A 27064-nucleotide genomic window follows, 5' to 3' on the forward strand; every position below is an offset into this window, starting at 1 on the left:
GTGTGTGGGGAGGGGTGCATCCATACCCCAATCCACTCCCTACCATTGATAATAGCTTCACTGGCTACTTGTTAAGAGTGAAAGCTGAAGACTTGTTTAGAGGAATAAGAGGTTTGGATGTCTTGGCACAGACCACTTTGAAGACTGTCTACTCCTATCTACACTGTCAATCCACCCACAAATAATCTTCCACTATTGGCAAGGGTGAGTCCCATGTGCCCTCATCCCATGGCTCCCCAGGACCTCATCCATCTGACTCCAGGCCTCCCAGGTCATTGGCCTTTTGTAATACTGATGACCTGCAGAAGTCCCCCTTAAAGACCTCACCCAAGATAAGTCTTAGAGACATTTTGTCTCAGCTGGGTACCTGGGCCCAGATGATCTCTGCCAGTTCTTTACGGTTCTGGACAATGGCCCAGATGAGGAGGTCTCGGACAGGGTCCATGGTGAAAGTGACACGGCCTGGAGAACGTTTGTAGAGGGACCGGAGGCTCACTCCTTGCACCTGGTGAATTAATGAAAATTAGAACTCTTATAGAAGAATGGTTCTGAAAAAATGGAGGATCAAGATATCAAAGCATGATTGAGATGATGAGAGGGTGGACCCATGGTATGAGGTAGACACTTCTTATACCAACAAAGATCAGCACGAACAACATTAAGTCATATATGACTATCTTTGAAAACCTCAGCACCTAGCACTGAGAAATAATGATGAATAGATAAATGAGTTAATGGGATGGGTGGATGGATGGCAGGATAGGTAGATGGGTGGATGGATGAATGAAGGAATTAATGAATGGATGGATGAATGAATTAGTGGATGGGTGGATGGATAGATGAATGAATGGGTGAATGAATGAAGAAATTAATGGCTGGATGGCTGGATGGATAAATTAGAGATAAATCAGTTTGCTCTAGATTATACACAAAGGAGCACCACAGCATTTACTTATCCAACTTCAGAAAAGGTAGGATCACAGAGAATCAGAATTGGGAGGAACCTCTGATTTTACAAAAGAGGGAACCAAGGGCCAAAGGGGAAGGAGCTGCCCAAGGTCATCCCCTATTAGAGAGAAGACAAATTTCACTGGAAAAACTCATCCTTCCAAAACTGACTTTTGAATGTCTAAAGTCAGATCTTTATGTCCTTAAAAAAGTTTCTTGAGTTACCTGCATGACAGTGAGCTAGAAGGAAGCAAACTTTTGGTTTTCTCAAGCACCTTTGGGTCAGGTCCCTCAGAGAAACTGAAAAGAGACTAGAAGAAAAAGACTTTTGGACTGGATTGGTCTGAGGACTTCAACTGTCCAAACAGTATCTAGATGATAGTCATAGGAAGTATTTTCTAGGGCATTCCTTTGGGGATGGACTGAACCAGACACTTCTTGAATTCCCATCTGGTTCCTGTGATTTCAGAATTCTAAATGTGAAAATGAATGAGGCTTCTTTCTGGATAATGATTTCCTCTGAATCCCATAGAAGCAGAGTCTCTATTCTTGGGAGAGTAGCTATGTCCCAAGTCAAACAGACACTGAAGACCCTGGACATCTGGGGCTATTCACTGTGCTTGTGCTTGGTATCTTGGGCAGAACCAGTCATATAAGGAATGAATATCACTGTCAGGTGGGAATAAAATAAGCAAGGACAGTGCAGTACTTTGGACAGAACTAAAGAACCACTCAGATGGCAATGAACATAACAATCAAGTGGGAGTAAAAAGCTGAGCAAGGATGATGTGGTACCTTGGGCAGAATCACATATATGGAGAAAGAACATGGATGGTCAGACGGGAATAAGAAGATGAGCACGGTCAGCTGGTACCTTGGACAGAGTTAAGGAACCACTCACAAGGGGAATGTATGCAGGGATCAGGTGAAAGTGAGTGGGGTAAAAAAAGGTAGTAAAGGTAGTTTAAAAAGAAGCTGACCAAGAGCAGTATGGTATCTTGGGCAGAATCATGCATATGGGGAATAAACATTCCTGTTGGATGGGAATATGGACATAAACAAGGACAGTGTGGTACCTTGGAAAGAAGATACCATTCATATGGAAAACGAACATGGGGATCAGGTAGGAGTGAGTGGGGTGAGAAAAGGCAGTACCGTACATTGAGCTTGATGTGTGGCACTGCCAGGGACAGCCGGGGCCGCTCGCTGTGCTTGGGCTTGGGATACAGTGGTTGTGTGAAGTCTCCCAGCAGCTCCCTGAGCACCTGAGACACATGGTGCATCTGAATCTTTGGCAGGGATGAGTAGGCGGAGCGCTCCATCTCTTCCATTAGCACCTTCTGCAACTTGCTGTGGAACAGGCTAGATGGGGCTAAATTCTCGTAGAGGTAAATCAGTGTGTCCCAAGTGACAAATTCCTTCAAGCGGACCCCATTCTCCAGGAAGAGTTTCACAAACTCAGGCTTGTTGGTGATGAGGGCAGCTGCCATCATCGGGTGCAGATCTGAGGGCTGAGTCAAGAGCAGACAAAGGTCAGTCATGGAAGCAACCAGAGGGTAGGGACCATCCATCCATCCATCCATCTATCCAACTGAGGACACCACAACCAAAGCTCAACTGAGGTCATTTCCCATTCACCTATTTGCAATCAGTTGGATGGCAGTTTCTAGTGTCCCCCTGCCCTGGGTTTCCCAAATATATCTATTTCTCCCCTGCAACTGTTATAAGTATGAGCTTACATATACTTCAGAGAGCAGTTCCTATATTCCATAGATGTACCCATGCTTAGATGGAGTGTTTGAGGAGAATGCTTTGCAAACAACCAGCCCCAGTCTCTGATAGGAGGAGGACCCTCTTTAATGTCAGAAAATTCCCCAGACCTTCCTATACCACAACAGGGCCATTTGTGTTCCTGGTGGACAGCAAGTGTGACAACAGTCCCAAGGTTGCTTTTAAGTGTTGTATCTAGCATATCCGTCTTTGCACAGGTTTGCTAAACAATGATTACTGGCTCAGGTTGGAGCAGTTTGTGTTCCCATGGAAAATTACTCTCCATGAACAAAGGTGTGCCCATAGATTCCTACAGTAGCATCATAAATCATAGTCTGGGGACCATCACCTGTTTAGCATTTTCAGGGAGATAGATTGTCTACAGAGCAGCCAGCAGTATTTTCCATCAGAGTTCTCCAAAAGCCAAGTGCTTGCCTGCCAGTGAGATGACCACTTAATAGAATCACCACATTGTTGACCACAAGAGCTAGGCCTGCACTCTTGTCACCAGGCCTGCAGAGACCCACCTTCCATTGGCGCTCATCTGTGAAAATCTCACTCCGAGCAATATCCACCCGGTTCCAAGCCACAGCCAACTTCAACTGGTGGTCCCAGTTCTCATGGCCCACATGGTCATGGTTCCTTGAAGCTGAAAGGTGGAAGGAAACAGAGAGGGGAAGAGCTCAGTCAGGGCTCAAGGCACCTGAAGTCCAGGGTTCCTGGCTTTCTCCCCTACCCCAGGAGAATTGAAAGGTCCAGCCTTTGTCCCTGAAGTCAATCTCATCATTGGCTCAAGTGAATACGCCCCCCCATTCCTTTATTTTTGCTTGTAAGCAGAGAATGTGAGATCATACAGATGGAATGCTGAGTTTGAGCAGCAGCCTCTCTCCCCCATTAGAATGTGAGCTCCTTGAGGGTAGGGATGGTCCTGCTTTTTAATCTTAATTTCCTCAGAGACTAATGTAGTACCTAGTTCCTCATGAGCATTTGTTGCTTTTCTGCTCACTTATCCATCCTTCCTTCCCTCCCTCCTTCACCCTATCCATCCTTCCCATCATAGAAGCCAGAAGCAAAGCAGGCATCAGCATTCAGCACCCCTAGCCACCCATCCAGCCTCTACAGGAATGCCCCTTGCCCAGATGCTCACCTTTTAGCAGTGCCTGGAGAATAGCTACATCCACATCCTGCTGGCCATTTTTGCCTTCACGGTAGATGGTCAGCAACTGTCTCTTTCGCACAATGTCTTGGATCTGCAACAAAACACCCAGGGATGGATGAGCAAGGCCAGACCCAAGTTTATCCAAGGCCAGACCTCATGTTTATGCGAGGTAAGACCCCATGTTTGTCCAAGCAGATACTGTTTCCCCCACTCAGGGAAAGTCAGACCAACTCCCCCTACCAGTATGTAGGTCCAAGGGTTGTCCCCCAGTGCCAGGCCCTGAGTCTGTTTGCCACAAATTCACCCCAAGCCCAGGGTTCACTCCAGCTGCATTGGAGACAGCTGCCAATTATATAGATAGGGTCTTCCTACTCCCAAAGCTCCCAGCTCCCAGGGCCTTCAGTTCCGAGGGACCATTATTTTGCTGACCAAGAATGAGCTCAGATTTGGCACCATGGAATATTCCAGAGCAGGTAGTGGCCACAGCTGCAGATTTTTGACCCTCCCAAGCTGGACAGAAGATTCAAGGATATTCATGTCTCTTAGTTGGTCCTTGAATCCACTGAACAGCTCAACACAATTTGCCTTTTGTTCTTTTTAGTTTTTAAATGTATTTCCAACTGAAGATCTACCTTCTCTCCCTCCCCTCTCACCTACCAGTATGCATGGCACATATAACACCCTCATGTACCCACACCACATGCAAGTTAACACACACATTCAGACATACTACAAATGCAAGCACATATGTACACACCTCCCCTGTGTGTACATACCACACACCACACACACACACACACACACACACACACACACACACCCCTCGAGTCATCCTCATCAGCTGTCATCAACTTGAGAAATGCCAACTTATTTTCCTCTTAACTTGCTCTCATGATGCTTATGACAGTTGTGTGAATGCAAGGTCCTTCTGGAACCCATCCATCCCCTTCCTTCCATGGGCACCTCATAGCCTCCCTCACAGCACATAGTCCTTATTTGTTGGTGCTAAAGCAGCAGCTCAATGACAGGGTGTGAACCAGCCTGGGTCTGATGCCTTCTGGAGGTCCTCCTGACCCTGCCTTCCAGGTCTGTTCTATGCCCACCTGGCATCTCCTAATAAGCATAGCCCAGGGTGACCTGGGCATGGTTTGACCTTATGCTACCCTTCTCTCCCAAGTTCTCACTATTATTCCAACCTCACCTTCTTGGTCCACTCTACAATCTTGCTCTCAGTAAATGTCTCAAAAGTCTCATGAAAAAGCAAACTCAGCTTCTTCTGGATCAGCGAGATGGTGATTTCTGAGATGGGCAGGTTCGCCACCTGAGCGATGACATCAGCTACACGGCCTGAACCCTCCACAATCACACAAGGGGTGCCATTGGTCATGGCATTGAAGATGGTCTGGAGCACAGAGGAGAGGGTGATGAGTCTCTGAAGTGCCTAGAAGGACTTTGGGGAAGCTTTGAAGAGATTCCAGTCCAGGAGGGCTTCCTGGTAGGAACTTTATGAATCACCCACAAAGAATTAATAGGGATGGGGGTTGGGATTGATCTCTCTAGTTTAGGGAACTCCCAGGTGAGGAAACTCCCTCTAGAACTCTGCAAAGTTATGTGACTTGTCCTGAGTCCCACAGTTAGGATGTGTCAGACTTAAGACTTAGCCAAGATATTCCTTGCTCTCTACCCTCCAACTCTTTATTCACCATACCACACTGCTGCCTCACAATGGTCACTAAGACTAACAAAACTTTTGATAACACCTTCCTAACTATCTGATTTAAGGGTGACTTTCTTCTCCCTTAATGTTTTTTTTCCCTCTTCCCTCCAAAGGAAGTCATCCCTGACCCTTGTGGTCGCTGGCCTATACTTACATCCAGTGTGCCAGGCCCTCCCTCCAGGACCACACAGACAATTGGAATCTTGATGGCTACCCCTGTGGACAAGTACAGGTTAGTTGAAATGAAAGCTCAGACTGAGGGAAAGCCCAAATGAGAAACAAACACACTCATTTCTAATTATGATGTTACCTCCAGCTTTGGGCCTGTTATAGGCATCATGGTCAACTCAAAAAAGATGGACATGAAGAGATAATGAGAGGTCACCCTATCCATCCACATCTACTAGTTCCAAAGCTCTACCAGTGGAGGCTCTTCACATAGAGTATGAGGATACACAAATATACATCCACACAACTCTTTCAGATACCCCCCACCCCTTTACTCCCTGCACCTGTTACCTCCTTTTTCTTTTGTCTGCTCTGAGATGAATTTCTCTAGCTTGGTCCTCAGGAGAATCTCCACACCATATCTGCCATGGGTCCCATCATCCACAAGGATGAAATGAGAATGGTTGTTGTCCAGGCAGGAAAGATTTCCCTGGCTCTCCTCATCCAAAATATACTCAGCTGGGAAGCCTCCCTGGGAATAGCCAAGAGAACATTTTGGGTCCTAGAGCTGGAAGGGACCTCTAATCCAAAGGAGGCCCAAAGAGGAGACTATCTGACCAAATTTGGCAGCTAGGAAACATAGCAGAGAGTATACTAAACATGCAGTTGGATGCAATGTCTGCCATTTGAGGACTGGCCCGGTTAGGTTAGAGAGACCCAAACCACGTAGACTACAATTCATGAGAGCTTTCCTGATCCCTCAGCACTGACATTTAGCCCAAGACAAGTGGTCCCATATTGCCTTGGTTTAGATGTGTGTATGTTGTTCCCTAGACAGAAAAGAAGCTCCCTGAGGGCAGTGCCTGGTTTATTTTTGTCTTTGTGTGCCTGTTTCCCAGCACAATACCTACTACAGAGAAGGCATTTATGAAATGTTTATTGACCAGTTAGTTTATAATAATGATAATAATTTAGGTAGTACCTACCAGGCACTGTGGTAATAAAGACGTTTTGTCCTCCATTCTCGAAGAAGACCACAAAGTCAGGGAGGTGATGTCATGACCAGCACATGTACTGGATTTGAGTTGGGGTAGCCTATGCTAAGTCACCAGCCTCCCTTTCTCCTCCAGAGCCATCTGGATCCAGTGGCCAGATAGGAATCAGGACAACTGGAGATGGCCAGATGTGAGGCAATCAGGGTGAAGTGACATATCCAAGGTCACACAGCAAGTGTCAAGTGACTGAGGCTGGATTTGAACTCCCATCCTCCTGACTCCAAGACCAGTGCTCTATTCACTGCATCACCTAGCTACCCAGGTGCTGTGGCACTTAGGTACTGCTGTTATTCCATTTTCCAATTGAGGAAACAGGACAGAAGTTCAGTGGCCCAGGATCGCACATCTTGTTAAGTGTCTGGGGCCACATTTAAACTCAGATTGACTGGACTCCAGCCCAGTGAATGGTGGCACCCTCTAGCTGCTGACTTAACTGTACCCATCCCCATTTAAAGTTCATTAAAGTAAGGGTCAGGCAGGCATAGGTATTTCACATGCACTTGTTCACTGATTGATGGATTGACTGAAGTGCCCTCAGGACAACACTCTGGGAGCCTGCCAATCCCTAATCCTCAATTATTCTTCGGATGTACCCCGTGAAACATTCCAAGTCTTCTCCTCTCCCCCTCTCTCCTTAGCTTTTTCTCTCCCCTTGCCGCCCTCTGCTTTTTCTGCCTCTTCCCTTCCCATAGGTTTGCAGAATTATCCTTATACTCTGGTTTCCCACAATCATGGATCCAAACTGTCCTACTCACCGTGGGATAGATCAGACTCTCACGGTTGTGCACAGTACCCCAAGTGGCAATTCCAATGGTGATGACTTCGCCTTCCTTGTAGCTGCTGCTCAGACTGAAGTCTCGCACTGCCTCTCCCACCTGCTTCATCACCCCTGTATGTGAGCCCCCAGTTATGATCCAGGCCCCTGAGGAGAAAGGGAACAGATGAGCAAAGAAGCAATGGGGCCACCCCAGTGTTATCACATGTCTCCTTGGAAATTCTAGGCATTATTTCAAATGAAAACACAGGCTCTTGCTAACCCTTGACTCTCAGTACCTTCTCTGTTATTTTTTCAGGACATGGGTGACTGGGAAGAACTGGGAAGACATATCAAACTGGATGTCTAGCAGACACCAAACATATCATGTCAAAAACAGAAAATATTATCTTTTCCCTTATTCCATTTTCCCCCTTGTCCCCTTCCCACACACACATACATATTTTCCAATGACAGTAGAGGACAACACCTCCTCCCAGACCCTCAGGCTCCCCACCTAGGAGTCATCCTGACCAGCTCGCCCTACCTGGGCCCAACATGGGGGAGCCAGGGTCTGTTTATTTCACTTCTGTTAAACCTCTTGTGGATTTCACTGCGGATCACCTCTAGTCAATTCCAACTTTGCAACATCCCTGGTGGATTTCACTTCCCTTGTGCATTTCACTTCCCTTGTGCATTTCACTTCCCTTGTGCATTTCACTTCCCTTGTGCATTTCACTTCCCTTGTACATTTCACTTCCCTGGTGCATTTCACTTCCCTTGTGCATTTCACTTCCCTTGTGCATTTCACTTCCCTTGTGCATTTCACTTCCCTTGTACATTTCACTTCTCTGGTGCATTTCACTTCCCTTGTGCATTTCACTTCCCTTGTGCATTTCACTTCCCTTGTGCATTTCACTTCTCTGGTGCATTTCACTTCCCTTGTGCATTTCACTTCCCTTGTGCATTTCACTTCTCTGGTGCATTTCACTTCCCTTGTACATTTCACTTCTCTGGTGCATTTCACTTCCCTTGTGCATTTCACTTCCCTTGTGCATTTCACTTCTCTGGTGCATTTCACTTCCCTGGTGCATTTCACTTCCCTGGTGCATTTCACTTCCCTTGTGCATTTCACTTCCCTTGTGCTTTTCACTTCCCTTGTGCATTTCACTTCCCTTGTGCTTTTCACTTCTCTGGTGCATTTCACTTCCCTTGTACATTTCACTTCTCTGGTGCATTTCACTTCCCTTGTGCATTTCACTTCCCTTGTGCATTTCACTTCCCTTGTGCATTTCACTTCCCTGGTGCATTTCACTTCCCTTGTGCATTTCACTTCCCTTGTGCATTTCACTTCCCTTGTGCATTTCACTTCTCTGGTGCATTTCACTTCCCTTGTGCATTTCACTTCCCTTGTGCATTTCACTTCCCTTGTGCATTTCACTTCCCTTGTACATTTCACTTCCCTGGTGCATTTCACTTCTCTGGTGCATTTCACTTCCCTTGTGCATTTCACTTCCCTTGTGCATTTCACTTCTCTGGCCATTTCACTTCCCTTGTGCATTTCACTTCCCTTGTGCATTTCACTTCCCTTGTGCATTTCACTTCCCTTGTACATTTCACTTCTCTGGTGCATTTCACTTCCCTTGTGCATTTCACTTCTCTGGTGCATTTCACTTCCCTTGTGCATTTCACTTCCCTTGTGCATTTCACTTCTCTGGTGCATTTCACTTCCCTTGTGCATTTCACTTCCCTTGTGCATTTCACTTCTCTGGTGCATTTCACTTCTCTGGTGCATTTCACTTCCCTTGTGCATTTCACTTCCCTTGTGCATTTCACTTCCCTTGTGCATTTCACTTCCCTTGTACATTTCACTTCTCTGGTGCATTTCACTTCCCTGGTGCATTTCACTTCTCTGGTGCATTTCACTTCCCTTGTGCATTTCACTTCCCTTGTGCATTTCACTTCCCTGGTGCATTTCACTTCCCTTGTGCATTTCACTTCCCTGATGCATTTCACTTCCCTTGTGCTTTTCACTTCCCTTGTGCATTTCACTTCCCTTGTGCTTTTCACTTCCCTTGTGCATTTCACTTCCCTTGTGCTTTTCACTTCTCTGGTGCATTTCACTTCCCTTGTACATTTCACTTCTCTGGTGCATTTCACTTCCCTTGTGCATTTCACTTCCCTTGTGCATTTCACTTCTCTGGTGCATTTCACTTCCCTTGTGCATTTCACTTCCCTGGTACATTTCACTTCTCTGGTGCATTTCACTTCCCTTGTACATTTCACTTCCCTTGTACATTTCACTTCCCTGGTGCATTTCACTTCTCTGGTGCATTTCACTTCCCTTGTGCATTTCACTTCCCTTGTGCATTTCACTTCTCTGGTGCATTTCACTTCCCTTGTGCATTTCACTTCCCTTGTGCATTTCACTTCCCTTGTACATTTCACTTCTCTGGTGCATTTCACTTCCCTTGTGCATTTCACTTCCCTTGTACATTTCACTTCCCTGGTGCATTTCACTTCCCTTGTGCATTTCACTTCCCTTGTGCATTTCACTTCCCTTGTGCATTTCACTTCTCTGGTGGATTTCACCTCTGACATGGTTCTAGATTTCACTTCTGGAGCAGCTCTGGTTGACTGAACCCCTGCAGCATCTTTCCAATATTCCCCCTTCTCCCCTCTGACTCTTCCCCAACCCCGGTACAGACCCTTGTACCCTCAAACCGGGCTTACAGTCATAGCTACTGAGGGTTTGCCTACTTCAGGGCTCTTCTACCTCTCCACTCAGTCACTTAAGTGATTTCCCTAAAGTGCAGGTTCAACCTTGTCACCCCCTACTCAGTATACTCCAGTAGCTCCCCTTTGCCCCAGGACCAAAATCAGAGTGCTGTGTTTGGTGTTTAAATTCCTTCATCACCCAATCCCCTCCTCTTTTTCCAGTTTTCTTATATCTTAATTCCTGACATCTACTCTTCAATTATGTGATCCTGGTCTCCTAGCTGTCCCATGAATAAGACCTTCTAATGGGATATTTCTGGTCTATTTTCTGTTCTCTACTTCTCCAGTCATTATCCCCCATGCCTGGAGGACTCTCTTTCCTCCACTCTGACCATTGACTTCCTTTAAGTCTCAACTAAAATCCCACCTTCTACAGGAAATCTTCTGCAGCCCTTCTTAATTCCAATTTACTTAATTCCAAAGAAAAAAGAATCACCTTCATCCCAAAATGTGATACACAATTCCTTTATTTTTTCTGTTGGTGAGATAATCAGGGTTAAGTGATTTGCCCAGAGTCACACAGCTAATAAGTGTCAAGGGTCTTGAGATTGGATTTGAACTCAACCTTACCCCAAAGTTGCTACTCTACTGTACTACCTAGATGCCTCAATTGCCTTAATTTTTAACTTTACAACCTCAGGGTCAACTTTCTGGACAACCAAACAGAGTAGCCCACCCTGGCTTCTCATAGTACCATATATTTGGCACTAGGAAGGGCCTTAGACATCATTAAATCCAAGTCCCTCATTTCACAGAGAAGTCAAATGACTTACCCAAGGTCACACAAGCAATAAATAATTGAGGCAGAATTCAAACTGAGTTCTATATATTTGAGGTACCCCTTAACTGTGTTCTGGTTGTAGCCATAAACTATACCAAGAAAATGAACATTCAAAGCACTTTTAGAACATCCTTGATCAGTCAGACTACTCAAAGGCAAGAAGGTTCACCTCTAATAAAAGGCCTCTAAAGAGTTGGAGCAACATAATGACCAACTTTGATTCTAGTGGATTCATGATGAAACAGGCTGCCCACCTTCTGAGGCAGAGATGATAGCTTCAGCGGGCTGGTTCTGCTTGGGAGGATGGATGGATAAGTATATGAATGGATGGATGAATAGGATGGATAAATGTGTAGGTAAATGAATACTTGGGTGCATGAATGGGTAGATGGGTAGGTGGATGGATAGATAGATGCGTAAGTGGGTACATGAATGGATTGTGGATGCATGAATGAGTAGAGGTAATTTATATAAACAGTTGGGTAAATGAATGGATGAAAGGGATGGATAGGTAATGGGTGGGTGAAAGGTTCTGATCTACCTCATGCCCAATAGCCTACCTACCTGTTGTCTGTGCCACCTTGACCAAGCCTCTTCTGAAGATGCTCTTTAATCTGACTTTCATGTTGAAATTTTTTGCTCCTCCAGTAACAGAGATCAGGAGGTTGGGAACATCAAGCCCCCAGTGCTGGGTCATGAGATGGTAGATCACACCAGGCGGAGTATCCTGAGACACACGTACATACTGCAGAAGAATCAAAACACACATAACCACAAAGGAAATAAGGACCCTGAAGACTCTGCATTGATCTTTTTCTATCACAAAAGACCACCAGAATTTGTCAAAAGAGATAGTGAAAAATCAAGGTGAAGATGCCAGGTAAGCTTGTTTCTTCAGTCTCTTCCCAATAACTTCCCAAGGCTCCCTAAGACTTCCAGGATCAAATATAAATGCCAATGTTTGGCATTCAAAGTCCCTCCCAGTTAGACTTTTACCGTCCTTTCCACTCTCCTCCCCTCCAAGTTCTTTACAATCAGTCTTATTGGCTCATCATCTCTCACAACAATCTCCATCTCCTGTCTCTTTACCTTTGCATTGACTGTTCTGCCTGCCTAGAATATCCTCCCTTCTCACTGCCTTCTCAGAATCTTGAGGTTTGTTCAAGAACCACCCTTCAACATGAAGGTTTTCCTGGCCCTGTAGCTGCTAGTGACTTTCCCCAGCCTACCAAAAATGTATTTGGTAGCAATTTTGCACATCCCTATATTGTTTTCTCTGGCTGGGTTGCAAACTCATTGAGGGCAGGACCTATTCCCAGTACTCAGCACAGTATCTAGCTCTTATCAGGTGCCTGTCAAGGCATAGCCTGATCTCCCATTAAACATTGCTTCCTTCTTTAATCCAGAGAGGAAGAGGAATGTCCTGGAATCCCAAAGGAGTTACTACTCCAGTCTGAAAGAAGGAGATGCCACCTTCAAGGACCCCTTAGTCTCTCCTAATGGCATCTCTGGGAATTTGGATTTGGGTCAGATTCTAGGCTACACCTTCTTTCATAGATAATACCACCTCAATTAGATTATATTCTAATATTCATTTATCACCTACTATTTGCAAGACCATAGGTTATAAACAAAATGGTCTTTGTCTTCCTGGAGTTGTATCACCATTCTGTGCTTTACAATGCCCAGGACAGATTCTAGCCTATGATGCATCTTTAGTCAGTTTGGGCTAATCTGCACCAGGGTGAAGGGCTCTTCAGCCACCATAAAGGGACACCCATTTTCTTCCCCCATGCAGAGTGGGAGGAAGAAAGCTGCTGTCCTGGCAAGGAGAAGTGTGTGCTCCTTTGGCAAGAGGCAAATGATAGTCAGTGGATAGTGTTGGGTCTGGAGTCAGAAAAACCTGACTTAGACACTTCCTATATGGGTGTACCTGGACAAGTCACTTTACACTCCATCTGCCTCTGTTTTTCCTCATCTATAGAATGGGAACAAAAATAGTTCTCAGGGTTGTTGTGAGAATCAAATGAGATAATAATTGTAAAACACTTCACACAGGACCGGACACATACAAAGCGCTTAATAATTGCATATTACTGCTTAGTGACCATGCTTACCCGACAGCAGTATCCAGACATCACCATGATAGAATCTGTGAACTGGGGATCCCCCAAGAACAACAAAGTCACGGAGAACCAACCTTTCCCACCTTCTGTCCCAGGCCTGTGAAGACAATGTCCCCAAAGGCATCGGTAGGCATCTCCTGGACATGCTTCTTCAGGTCCCATTCTTTGCCCTGGAACACGTGGGGTTTGGTGGCCTCTTCCAGGTGCTGTTCCCGTGTGTAACCACACTCACACACCACCTTCCTGAAAGGGTATACTCCTCATCAGTCAAGGCCCACCCATGAGCACCAGTGTAGCACCAACTATATGCTGAGAGCAAGAGTTACATGGAGCAAGAGGCCCAGAAAATTCCTGCTCTCAAAGACCCATGGAGACAGAGCAGGAGGGATACAGAATAAGAACACTCAAAGAATTCTTGGTTCTTTCAGCAGGAATGGGGCAGGGGAAGTCCTAGGACTGAGCCTCAGAGGAGATAAAGGACGCCCAATGCAGAGCTTATCTATTTGCAGCACAGCCTTATTTGAAGCAGGTAAACCTGCTGCTACACCATCCTCAACAATTCAGTCTCTATTTGAATACTTCCAGTGATGGTGAAATCACCATTTTCAAAAACAGCACATTTCATTGCTAGACAAGTGAATTTAGAGAGTTCTTCCTTAAATGATAAATGGAGATGTGGAAAATTGGAATGCTAATGCACTCTTAGTGGAGCTATGAACTGATTCAACCATTCCAGAAAGCAATTTGGAACTACACCCACAGACCAGCAATAACACTACTAAATCTGTATCCCAAAGAGATCATTTAAAATGGAGAAAGGAGGGGGTGGCTAGGTGGCACAGTGGGTAGATCATTAGCCCTGGAATCAGGAGTACCTGAGTTCAAATCTGGCCTCAGACACTTAATAATTACCTAGCTGTGTGGCCTTGGGCAAGCCACTTAACCCCATTGCCTAGCAAAAACTAAAAAAAAAAAAAACCTAAGAAAAGGGGGAAAGGACCCACATATACAAAAGTATTTATACCTCTTTTTGTGGTGGCAAAGAATTGGAAATTGTGGGAATACCCATCAATTGGAGAATGGCTAAACAAATCATGGTATATGGATGTGATGGGATATTATTATTCTATAAGAATGATGAGCAGGTACATTTCAGAAAAATGTAGAAAGACCTTCATGACCTGATGCTGAAAGAAGTAAGCAGACTCAGGAGAGCATTATTCACCAGAACAGCAACATTATGATTTAATCACCTATGATAGACTTGGCTCTTCTCAGCAGTACAATGATCCAAGAAAATTCTAAGATTTGTGATGGAAAATGCCATCTACCTCCAGAGAAAGAACTTGGGAGTCTGAATGCAGACCAAAACTCACTATCTTTTTTGGGGGGGAGGGATTTTTTTTTCTTTCTCCTGATTTTTCCATTTTTGTCCTGATTCTTTTTTCATAATTGACCAATATGGAAATATCTTTAATGTGATTATATATAGATATATACATATATATATGTAAAACCTGTACTAGATTGCTTGCTATCTTGAACATGTAGTATCCTCCTGATGGGTTCTGCTAGAAGCTCCTGCCCCTACACAAGTCCTTGAGACTAAGTTGTCTCAGGCTGTGGATGTTGCTTCACCAGGAGCTCTGGGTGCCTCTCTGAGGTGTGGCCATGGTCCATGATGGACAATGCAGGCAGGTGAGCATCACTCAGTTGTATCAACTTAGATGTCCTCAGTAGGATCCCTGCTGAATCTCCTTCTACTATAGTGAAGTCAACCTCTTTCTGCTGTCGAATGATACATTAGTAAAGTATCTCTTTTTGTTCCAATATCAAATATACAATATCCAAGAGACAAGTCTGAGGTAGACCTGGCCCAGAACAATTACCTGAGGTGGGGGATTGGGGATAGAGAGAATGGTGACCCTGGATCAACCTCCATGCTTCTGATGGTGCTTTTGTTAACATCTGACAGTCTCCTACACCAGGGAGACTAGAGGAGCTAAATTCCATAAATACAGGCAGAAGCTAGTATGTTCTGGATCCTGAAGAATGGGATTTTGAAGGTCATTTTGGTCAAGTGTATTTTAAGCCTTCCAGCCTGCTCCCTCCACCATGACTCCCATACATTCTACTATAGATAGCTTTATAGCTCACTGAACCTTCACAGAAACCTGGGATAGACATTTCCTCCAATAGAATAGGACAAGCTGGAAGAACTCAATGGATTCTGTCCTAGTTGATCTGGGACCAGCCTATTGTCTGGCTAATGACCAATATCATCTTCTGACCTTGGGGAAGGCATCCATCTGTAAGGGGGTCATTCGTGTCTATGTGTGAATGAGGATGAGTTGTTTAGTTTGGAATGACCACGCAGCAGTCTTTAGTCCTTTAAAGATAGAAGGAATAGGTGCTGTGGGAAGACAAGAGGGACCCAGCAGGGGAAGAAGACAAAAAAGACAGATCCCTAGAATTTTAGGGTTGACCAACAACTATGCTGGGAATTAAGGTGTGCCATAGTGCACAGAGTGCCAGGTCTGGAGTCAGGAAGACTCGTTTCCATGAGTTCAAATTCCACTCTAGGCAAGTCACTCAATCCAGTTTGCCTCAGTTTCTTCATCTATAAAATGAGCAAACCATTGCAATAGAGCTAGACACAACTGAAATGACTGACCAACAACACCTATGTCAACAAAACTTTGAATTTTTGTTTTTTAATTTGGAATTTGATGAGACAAACAATTTTGCCACATAGATTTTATTGTGTTTTTTTGGTATGAGCCATTGAGGGAGGCACTTCCCAGGACATTTTAAATTGTCTCCAGGAGATCAGATTCTGGAATGGGGATACAGATAGAGGTACCAGCTGTGCTCCCATTTAATTAACTCAAAATCAGCAGGAGAGCTGCATCCATTTAAAGTGTTTCTACTCTCATACCTGAACTGTTCATAGAAATCCTCTCTCTATGAATTTCAAAGGGTCCTGCAGCCACTGACTCAAGCCCCCTGAGCCTTTCCCAGCCCCAGAAAAGAAGCCTGTGCTTTTACTGCTTGCTGAGCTGCTTTCTATAGCAGAGGAAGGCCACTGTCCTCCTGTGCCCAACCAGGCCCTGCAGGCTCAAAGGCACCTACTGTGGGGTAGGGGGCAGTCTAGAGCAGGGCTCAGGTCCCCCAGGAGGGGCAGTTATCCTGTTTCAGAGCAGGGTATAGTTCTGACCCTGGCAGAATGGACCACAGGTATAGAGAGTTGCAGGCACTGACCAAAGTCTCAGTGGCAATGGAAAATGAAATATCTCAAGGTCATAGAAGATTGAACTTGGGTCTTGACTGTGGCAAATTCTTTTGCTTTGTATAATGTACAGACTAACCCCTGGTAGCACAATCCCTAGGGATCATGGGATAGCTCTTTCCCTGTGAGCTTGGGGGACAAAGAGTGGCTTTTTGAGGAGGGAGTTTGATTTGTGGGCCCAAGGGGGAGGTATTAACCAGCCCCCAAAGAAGAAGGGGACTTTCATGGAAGAGGTCACAGCTTCATGTCCTTCTCACCCTTATCTCCTGGGGCCTCCAGGAAGGGGAAGACCCTGGTTGTGGGTCAGAAAACACTAGATGGGAATATGATGATTTCTCAGATATGTCAGTCATCATGTTGAGTGCCTTCTCAATGGACTGGAAGGAGGGAAAGAATTTGGGATTAGACATCTAAATTAAAAACAATTCCAACTCTAAGTGAGCAGCAGTCCAGGACAGCTCTCTAGGCCTTGATGATACTCAGGGATTATGCAGAAAATGTTTTTTCTCTGATGTTCCTGGTGCTTCTTCTCTCTGTGTTCTTCATTTTACATCAAGAGCCACCAAGGTGTAGAGTGTGATAGAAGCAATACTGCAGTCTGATAGTAGCTTAGCCTTTAAATGACCTCAGAGTGTCTCATTTTATTCCAATATCAGATCCAAACTACCAATAGACCAACCTGAGTCCAGTCCAGCCCAGTGCAGAACACAGGTGCTGAGAGCCTTTGTTCTAGACATGTTCATCTGTTCATGTTGCCTATGATCTTATTTGTGAGTTGGTTGGCCACCAAGTCATTCTAAACTCAATCCTTTCTAATTAGCCATTAACTGAAACTGCCATATCTTCTCCATGGAATGCTTATTCCATTGATTTTTTTAGACCTTATGTAGGTCTTTACACTTGTCTCCATTGATTTTAATCTTGTTCATTTTAGTCTGTCACAGAACCATCATCTTGCAACAAGGCTGGATCTACAAAGAAAAGGTTCAGATTGCAAACTTTCCTCAAATGGGAGATCCTGCCTGATCTTTCCTGGGGCCACCAGGATGAAGCGCTGGAGGAGTGTGGTAGCATGGGAAGGTTGATGACACTGCATTATTCTTCCTTCAGGAGACCTCAGGGCCCATTACCAGGCTGATTCCCTCTTGAATCCCCTCCTGTGGACTTTAGTGTCATGCATCCAAGCAGTTGCTCTTCAGCATTGACTTTCTGAGCCACTATGTAGGATTTTACATTTATTCTAGTTGAATTTAATTTCCCCAGCTATCTCACCATTACAGAGCCTCAGAGGTGCCAGAAACTTGCCAGCCATTATCCCATTCCTTATTCAGAGGATGAGAAGCCTCAGAATTTGATTCTCTGAAATATGAACATGGATGAAGATGAATGGAAATGCCAAGGGCTGGCTGGGCAAGAGGAAGAGAAACTCAGAAAAGAAGGGCCAGGAAACCTTGCTACCAATAGAGGGGAAGCCTACTCAGCTTTCATTGACAGCCACCTATTCATAAACGGCTTCACTGCAAAATGGAGAAAAGAAAGAGGAAGAGGTTTGAGTATGAGACCCGCCCAGAGTGTCTTTCCTACCCAGAGTCAGACGTCTTAGAACTTTCGACGAAATACACACACTCCTTCTTCTTAATGTTCTCTGGAATCCACGAGCTGAGGTTCTCCTGGAAGAAAAAAAGCAGAGAGGTCACCTGGGGTTCCAGACAAACAAGCATTAGCTTGAGATCCTCTGGCACTGCCATCTCATGCACAGAGATGATGGTCAGTGGATTCCACCTTGGTGACCAGGTCACCATCCCAGGATAAATAAAAGAAGGCCCAGAGTCTTGCATCTCACCTCCTCTGGCTTCCAAAGCCCCAAGACCAGCTAAGTCCATCCTCCCCATAAACTCTCAGAAGTTTAAGTTTAAACCCCCCAAAAGTAAAAGTCTCTCTGGATTACTTGTCATCTGTCAAGGGAATATCCTACTTCCAAAGTGCCCTAAGGCCCATAAATTGATCCCTGGAAGGCAGTGAGTGAAAGCAGCATTTTACAGATGTGGCAGTTGAATGACTAAGCAATGATTTGCCTCAGGTCACACAGCTACCAGTGTCTGTCAAAGGATTCAAACCCAAGCCTTAAGGCTCTGCATTCTGCTCTTTAGCTACCTGGCCATACCACCTCTTGAGCTCCACCCTCCCTGAACAGTTTTGGCTGCTAGAACCACTCTTTTAACTGCTGGCTTCTGACTCACATTAGAAGAGAAGCAATTGAACTTCCCTGGCCTTTGCTTGGTCATTGTCCCATGGGGAGGATAGGGCAGAGCAGGAGGAGTGGAACAGTGGAGCAGGGCCGTGGGGCAGGGCAGCCTCATGAAATTATCAGTAATCAGCATGGGAATCCTTGAGTGAATGTGATGAGATTAAAGGGAGCTAAAAGTGCAGGGAGGTGTGATGGGGGGGGGGGGGGAGAGGAGGAGGGCAGAAAGCAGGAGTAGGACAGGGGGAGACCTAACCTTCTCATTGCTGCCAAAAGCATACTGAGGCCTCTTGTTTTTGGAACGGCCACTGTTGCTTCTCCTGAGATTCGGGACCATTTTGAGTTTGGAGATCTTCTTGGGAGGGATGATGTAGCCGTCTTCCTCCTCGTCCCCTTCCTCCTCCTCAGAACTGGTCTTTTTCAGTCGGGAGGGCTCCATCCCGGGTCCCTGGGCTTAGTACTGGCTCTACACCCCTTCTGAGGGCAGGCATCTCCTTGGCTCGTGCTGCTGAGATTCTCTGCAATGCTGCATTTTGGGTGATAGTGAAACAAATGAGAAAGGCTAGGCAGGAAGAAAGGACAAATGGGAAGGAGGAATCTGAGCTTGAACCTTTCCAAGTCAAGGAGCCCTGTCTTAGCTTCTTCCTCTAAATTCTGATGCCTGGGTATCCTTGGGCAAGTCACTTAAAAACTCAGATCCTGAAGCAGGAAGTGACCTGCATCAGTAAAGGGAGTTTCCTCACCTGGGAGAGTCTTATTCCAATAAATTTAAGAGTGCTGACTAGAGAAGAAATTCAAACCAACCTAAAATGAGATGAACTACTCTGTCTCTCCACTTCTGGAAGCCTTGGGAAGTTTGAAGCTTCATGCAGCTCTAAATGGTTCTGATCTGTAATCATGGTGGCTCTAGAAGACTCTGTAAGGAGCTCTGAAGGTCCTCCCAAGCTGAAAGCTGCATGATCATTCAGTTTGTCCCTCAGGAAAATACAGGAAGGACACTTACAGCTCCTGGAGGACTAGCATTCATCTCCAGAGCATTGGAGTCAATGCAGTCCAATTTCAGCATCACCAATTGAGGGGTGTCCATAGTCTGAGTGCAGATCAAATATAACCTCCAACCAGACACTGTCACTTCCTGTCTGCCTCAATTTCCTTAAGTGTTTAAGTGGGGATAACATCTACTGCTTCCCAAAGTTCTTATGAAGATTAAATAAGATCATACATAGCACTGTAGGACCTGGCAAATCATAGGTGTTTAATAGATCCTGATTCCCTTCCTTTCCCCTTCCCCTTCCCCAGACACTGACCTCTTTACCTCTTGCTCTGCTACAAACAAATGTTTCTCTAAGGGGCAGAAGGGTGACCTTAACATCAATTCTAAGTCATGGAATTATAGGGGCATGGATCTCAGAGGCCAACAGGTCTTCCTCAGAGGAAACTGAGGCTCAGGGAAACTTTCTGACTTGCTGAGGGTCACTCAACACAGTAGACATGCTACCTGGCTGGAGACCCTTTGAGTTTAGAAATAGGGCTCTCTTGTGTGTAAACCCTTCTGAGATGATGCTAGACCCATTTTGCCTGCTTGACTTTGACCAGGTCTTGCCCTATCTCTGGGCTACACATCTCCCCAGTCCTAAAAACATCCCCCACTGAACCTACTATTCCATTAGCTATCACCCCAGATGTCTCTTACCCTCTGTGACTAAACTTCTTGAAGTTAACTCCATCCATTCCTGTCTGGTTTCTGACCTCTTTGGTCAACTGAGACGGTCCCTCTCGGTCTCTTCTTAATTCTCATTCTTCTTTGCCTCCCTGCAGCCTCAGACACTGATGACCAGTCCAGTCATATGGGTCTACCGTTTCCCATACCCAATTCTTCATCTCCCATCTCCACATACTTGTACTGACTATTCTCCATGCCTGGAACTCATTTCTTCCTCACTGCTGCTCTCAGAACTTCTTTTTCATCAAGATTCAACTCAAGCTATTCCTTCTTCAAGGGGACCTTTGCTGGTGTCTCTCAGCTACTCCTGACTTTCCTTCTGGGGTCCAGTTCCATTCTCTCTGACTGACTTTTTTTTTGGCAATGCAATGGGGTTAAAGTGACTTGCCCAAGATCACACAGCTAGGTGATTATTAAGTGTCTGAGGTTGTATTTGAACTCAGGTCCTCTTGATTCCAGGGCTGGTGCTCTAATCCACTGTGCCACCTAGCCATCCCATCTGAGTGAATCTTGGATGTGTCCTTGTCAATGGCATCTCCTACATCAGACTGTGCAACTCATGGAGGGTAGAGACTGCTTTGGCTTTTCCCCATTTCCCTCATACCTAGTAGAGTGTCTGGAATCCATGCTAGATGGGTGAATTGATCCTCCCCTCTGCATGTCCTGTGAACTCCCCACCCCCAGGGATACTTCTTCTGTCCTAAAAGATGGCCCTCCATGCCCTCCAAGTCTCTCTTTTCTGCACTGGCTTCACTTTTCTTGACCTAAGAGTTCATAGGTTCAAGCATACACCATCCTTTATGTGGGAATCCATTCTCCTTATCTTGTGACAACTTTGTCCAATCAAACATCTAAATTACCCACTCTCCCTTCCACCATCCTCCCTTCCACCATCTTCCCTCCCACTCAGTGCTACTGAACTGATAATGAAGGAAGTCACACCTGAACTGGCTGGATCTACTCCTAACATTTAAGGTCATATCTCTTCCCACCCAGGAAACAAAAGGATAAAATGGCATCAAGAAGTCCTGAGTTCAAGTTCAAGGTCAAACTCTTACTAGCAGTAGGACACCAGGATGGTCATTTCACCTCTGTCTGCCTCCACTTCTTCCCTTGCCTCTCAGAATGGTTGTAGGGACAAATGAGATCATATTTTTAAAGAACTTGGCATCTTGTGTCTTTTCTTCCCTGCTTCAAAGAAGGCAACCCTTCTACTCTTCCCTGATTTTCCACATTAAAATCTCCAGAGTGGTTGTTCTAAAACTTCCCTTCTTTCTTTCCATTTCCTGTACCAGACCTGGACTTTGGAGGACCTGAGTCCAAATCTGGTCTTAGACACTTAATAACTGTGTGACCCTAGGCAAGTCACTTAACCCTGATTGCCTCTCCATACACACAAAAGGAGAAAAGAGAGACCATTGATCCCAAGCTCCCTCTTCTTCACCTAACTGAATCTCCAATCTGTGGCATCAACCTCCATTTTCTCCTCTTTTTCTCTTGTCTCTGACATGCCACCACAGTGCTGCCCAGGAACAGTAGGGTCTGCCTCTACTTGTCATCACATATAACAGTGTTTTAGAGTCAGGAAGGACTTTGGCAGTCATCCAATTTCTTCAAAGCCTCCAGAGCCTCTCTCCTCTGAGCAACTTCTCAAACTGAGGTCCTCTCTGACCAATCCAGAATACACAGAGATCACTTCTTGGTTCTGTAATTGCCCCTCAGGCCTGCCCAAAATCACAATGACTCTTTTGGTCAACATTTCACAATGCTGATTCATAGAGATGGAAGTCACCTAAAACTTTCATCTCTTTCTCAGTTGGACTTATGGCAAGTCACAGTTTACCATGAGGAGCACCTTGGTATAACAAAAAGAACACTAGTTATAGAGTTAAGAATATGGGTTCAAATCTCTCTCTGCCATTTACCCAGATAGCCTTGGATCAGTCATTTAAAACCACTGGGCCTCAGTTTCCTTAGTTATAAAATGAAGGGGCTGAATGCAATGGTCTTTAATGAATGCAATGGTCTTTAATGATGATCACTTCTAGGTCTAGAACCATATGATTGTATACTAAACCCTTTAGTAGAATTTTAAATTTGTCCATGCTAGTTATAAAATTGTGTATAACCTTTGATCTAGAAATGCCATTGCTAGGTTTATATCCCAAAGACAATCAAAAAAAAAAGAAAGAAAGAAAGAAAAGAAGAGAAAAGAAAAGAAAAGAAGAGAAGAGAAAAGAAAAGAAGAGAAAAGAAGAGAAGAGAAGAGAAGAGAAGAGAAAAGGAAAGGAAAGGAAAGGAAAGGAAAGGAAAGGAAAGGAAAGGAAAGGAAAGGAAAGGAAAGAAAAGAAAAGAAAAGAAAAGAAAAGAAAAGAAAAGAAAAGGACCTAACTGTACAAAGATAATTGAAGTAACTCTTTTAATGATGATTAAGAACTGAAAGGGTATGTCTGTCACTTGGGGAATGTCTAAACAAAGCATGGTAGATATTTTAATGGAATATTCTTATGCTATAAGAAATGACGACCAGGATGATTTCAGAAAAACCTGAAAAGATTTACATGAACTGATGCAAGGTGAAGTAAGTGGAACCAAGAGAATATTGAACAGAGTAACAGCCACATTGTTCAATGAAGAATTGTGAATGGGGGCAGCTAGATGGCGCAGTGGATAAAGCACTGGCCCTGGAGTCAGGAGTACCTGAATTCAAATCCAGCCTCAGACACTTAATAATTATCTAGCTGTATGGCCTTGGGCAAGCCACTTAACCCCATTTGCCCTGCAAAAAAAAAAAAGAATTGTGAATGACAGCCATTCTCAGCAATAAAATGATTCAAGGCAATCCGAAAGGACTAATAATGAAGTTTATTATGCCTCTAGAGAAAGAACTGATATTGATTGAATACAAACTAAAGGATGCTATTTTTCACTTTAATTTTGTTCTTTTATTAAAATCTTCTTATACAAATTGACTAATATGGAAATATTTTACATAATTGCCAAGTAGAGCCTATATCTGATTATTTACTTCCTCTGGGAGAACTGAGGGGAGGGAAAGAAGGATAGAATTTGGAGTTCAAAACTTTAAATAAAAATGTAAAAAAAATTAAATAAATGTCTGAGGCTGGATTTGAACTCAGATCTTCTTGAGTCCAAATCTAGTGCCATGCAGCTGGGTTGTGAACCTGGTGACCAAAAGGATGGTGGTGTTTTTAAGAGAAAAAGACATTTGGAAAACACCTGAATTTGGCAGGGAGGGAAAGAGGATGTGTTCTTGCTCTGTTCATGCTGAAATTGGGCTCTCTCTGGGATGGTTCTGAGAACATCCAATAGGTCCAGGACTGGAACTTGGATGAGAGACCAGGGCTGGGAAACTAGATCTGGGCATCATCTGCATAGCAATGATGATTGAATCCATGGGAGCTGATGGTGTCACTAGTGTTACAGAAAGGAAAGAAGACAGAGCTAGAGACAGCCATGGAGAATGCCCACAGTTATACAGGGACCAGATGGAGATCTAGAAAAAGAGACCGAAAAGGAGTAGTCAGGAAACCAAGAGCAGAATCAGAAGAGTGCAGGCACAGCTCAAACCAGGGGAAGAGGGTTCTATTGGCATATCAGAGGAATGAGAACACTCTTGGGGAGGGGGTGTATTTGGTGATTCAGAGGCCATGTATGACCTGGGGAAGGTGTCTCTGTGACAGGGAGGGAAGAGCTGAGAGTTAGTGAGCAGGGGATAAAGTAGGAGCATGGAGGCTAAACAGAGGATGTTTTCTAGAGAACCAGTGGTGAAGAGATAGTGGCTGATAGCTTCAGGTTGGAGGACATATGGAGGTCTATCTGAGAACAGGAAAGGTCTGGGAATAGCCAGGAGAACCACCTAGGGCCAGGATGAAGTCAGAGACAGGCAAGAGTCATAAAAAGGGGGAGGGGAGAGATACTGGAACTCTAGCCTGACCACCTTACCAAAAATTGTAGGGCAATGATAGAACGCCAACAGTCCCAAACCCACAGACTGTTCAGCATATTATGAGGCTTTTCAGACTTTGTCAACCTATCAAGTGACTTTATGTGCTTCCTCCTTTGATGCAAACTGCAAGCACCATCCTGCCTGATATTGTCCATGTTCTCTCATGAGACCACCAAAGAGGGTGGATCCACTGTGTGCAGGGCTTTCTCCAATTTTTCTTCACATCTCTAGGATACCAATGGAGCATACCATAGGCTATATGTCTACAGGTTCTTCTTCCCTCTTGGACACCACAGCTTATTTAAGGCCTTGGTTTCTCCCATGGCCCCTTGGGCATTATTGGAATGGAAGGCATATCTTCCTCAATACTCTCCAGGTTTGCCAGCAGCAATCTTCAAAGTGCCCTTGATTGGGCGGCTAGGCTCTATATGTGAGGAAAGAGTCCTAGGATTCTTTAAGACAGATAAAAATGTCATTTTGGGCATCTCACAAAAGCTGGTTTGTTGGGCCCCAATCATACCCCTTTACCCTGATTCTTTTCCCTTTCCCCACTGGGTTTCTGGACATTCTCCTGCCAAGAGCTCAAAGGATGATCCCTGCAGTGACCCCCTATCCCCAAGAGGTGTAGAAAGAAAGAGGATTATCTGCAAAATCAGGACTTCCCCAGAAATCTGGGACAAGAATCTAAGACACCTTTATTTTTAACCAACCTGATTTGGGTGGAGAACTGTCAAAAGACTGTGTTTCAGTACTACATGATAAGAGGTCTGAACTTGGAGTCAAAGATCTGAGTTCCAGACTTTGTTTCTGCTTTCTGCTCCTTACCAGCCTTGTGTGGCTCAATCTCCCCATCTGTAAAATGGAATTGGACTAGACGACCCTACTGATTCTAAAATGGTTTCTGTAAATCACTTCCTCTTATCTGTAAAGTGGGACAATGCTATTTATCCCACCTCCCACTCCAGATTGTTGGAAGATAAAAGAGATGAAGAATGTGGGGGAGGGGGAGAGAGGTTGTGGTCAGGAAGAAAGTAGTTCCTCTCCCAGGTCTTTTTTTTTTCAGGTTTTTTTGCAAGGCAAATGGGGTTAAGTGGCTTGCCCAAGGCCACACAGCTAAGTATTATTAAGTGTCTGAGGTCGGATTTGAACCCAGGTAGTCCTGACTCCAGGGCCGGTGCTCTATCCATTGTGCTACCTAGCTGCCCCTCTCTCCCAGGTCTTACTCCATGTCTATTGTTGTCTCCACCAGGACTGCAGCTCTAAGCATAAGGGGCTTTAAGGAAAAATAGAGCCAGTCTGGCTTCAAGACCCAGCTTTGGCACAGACTGACTGTGACCTTGAACAAGAGCCCCCAGGAGATACTCACAGCTTCTACATTATAGAGAGAATGCTTGGACCCCCCAGATTCACCACATCTCCATTCGTCCCAACCTTAGACTCCTCCTGCTTCTTCAGACTCACTCACTCTTTTCCTCCTGCTTCTTCCTCTTTTTATGCCTTTCTTTTGGGTCTTACCTGTCCCCATCAGAGGTCTAGCCGAAGTTCCAGCTAGCCATTATTTGTATCCCAACTGCTCCTTCCTAAGTCCAATCATATCCATCTGCTTTACCTTACTTTGCAAATTCAGTGCCTATTCCTGCCTGGCTCAAATGCTTTCTTTTCTTTTCTGCCCTGATGACAGGCACCTCTTTTCTCCTTCCTTTATAGGAATGCCAGCCCATCAGACTCCACACACATTTATCCATGGAACTCATTCTATTAAAAATTAAACAAATGGCACTGGAAAGGAATATCAGTATGGTGAAAGCAGCTGTAAGCTAGTGCTTTGAACTTGCCAAAGCCTCCAGGGAGTAATCCAACATCCTTCAAATCAGCAAGGAGTACATATTACAAGAGAAAGGCTCAGGTTGGGGCACAGAAAAGGGCCCCAGTTCCAAGGAGACACACCCCAGACACAGCAGCAGCTGCTGTTCTGAGACTTGGCTGCTGAAGACCAGGGTTCCAGCTTGACCACCCTACCCCCCCACCCCCAAATCACCAGAACTCCTTCCTGTGTTCTCAGACTATCCCAAACCACACTCAACCAGCTTATCCAAAGAGGGATAAGATAAGAATGTATAAGAGATACAGGAGGATTGTCAGTGGGAACGATTGAATCTCTGTGAACTGCACAGCCTACCAGTCAGGCACCAAGAGCTGCCCTTGGATTTCCAGCATCCCATATGAGGACATGGAAGGGCACAGGTGGCAGGAGGGGGAAGGACAAGCAGACACACTCCCCCACCAGGAATCAATTCTACTACACTACCTTAGAGAGGCCAATGCAAAATAAGAGCTATGTAGTGAGAACCCAAGAGGGAAAAAGAATAAATCCTGGCTCTAACAACTTCTAAGGCTAGGTAGAGGTTGGCTGGGAGTAAGGAGGACATCTGATCCCACCCTACTGAGCTCCCCCACCCCCACTCCTGCAGGGTGGGAGGTACTCTGGTTCTGGCCCCCATCAAAAGTGGGCTGTTGGGCCCTCAATGGCAGACTGGTTGAGTCCCCCCAAACACAGACAGACAACACACACACACACACA

General features: G+C 45.1%; 1 protein-coding gene across 1 annotated transcript in view; it reads right to left on the reverse strand.

The window, feature by feature from the left end:
• TRPM2 (transient receptor potential cation channel subfamily M member 2) overlaps positions 1-19247 on the reverse strand; it is a 44650-nt gene extending 25403 nt beyond the window's left edge. Inside the window, exons 1-12 of the mRNA XM_074189964.1 lie at positions 19047-19247; positions 18130-18215; positions 13331-13499; positions 11695-11875; positions 7573-7739; positions 6114-6294; positions 5749-5810; positions 5079-5279; positions 3866-3968; positions 3246-3367; positions 2109-2459; positions 368-505 (exon numbers count right to left, since the gene is read on the reverse strand). Of these exons, the coding sequence (XP_074046065.1) occupies positions 368-505; positions 2109-2459; positions 3246-3367; positions 3866-3968; positions 5079-5279; positions 5749-5810; positions 6114-6294; positions 7573-7739; positions 11695-11875; positions 13331-13499; positions 18130-18215; positions 19047-19229 (1944 nt within the window). The 5' untranslated portion in view covers positions 19230-19247. The remainder of the gene's footprint in view (positions 1-367; positions 506-2108; positions 2460-3245; positions 3368-3865; positions 3969-5078; positions 5280-5748; positions 5811-6113; positions 6295-7572; positions 7740-11694; positions 11876-13330; positions 13500-18129; positions 18216-19046) is intronic.
• Between the last annotated feature and the right edge of the window lie 7817 nt (positions 19248-27064).

This window comes from Macrotis lagotis, chromosome 5, assembly GCF_037893015.1.
Source record: "Macrotis lagotis isolate mMagLag1 chromosome 5, bilby.v1.9.chrom.fasta, whole genome shotgun sequence".
Lineage (NCBI taxonomy): Eukaryota > Metazoa > Chordata > Mammalia > Peramelemorphia > Peramelidae > Macrotis > Macrotis lagotis.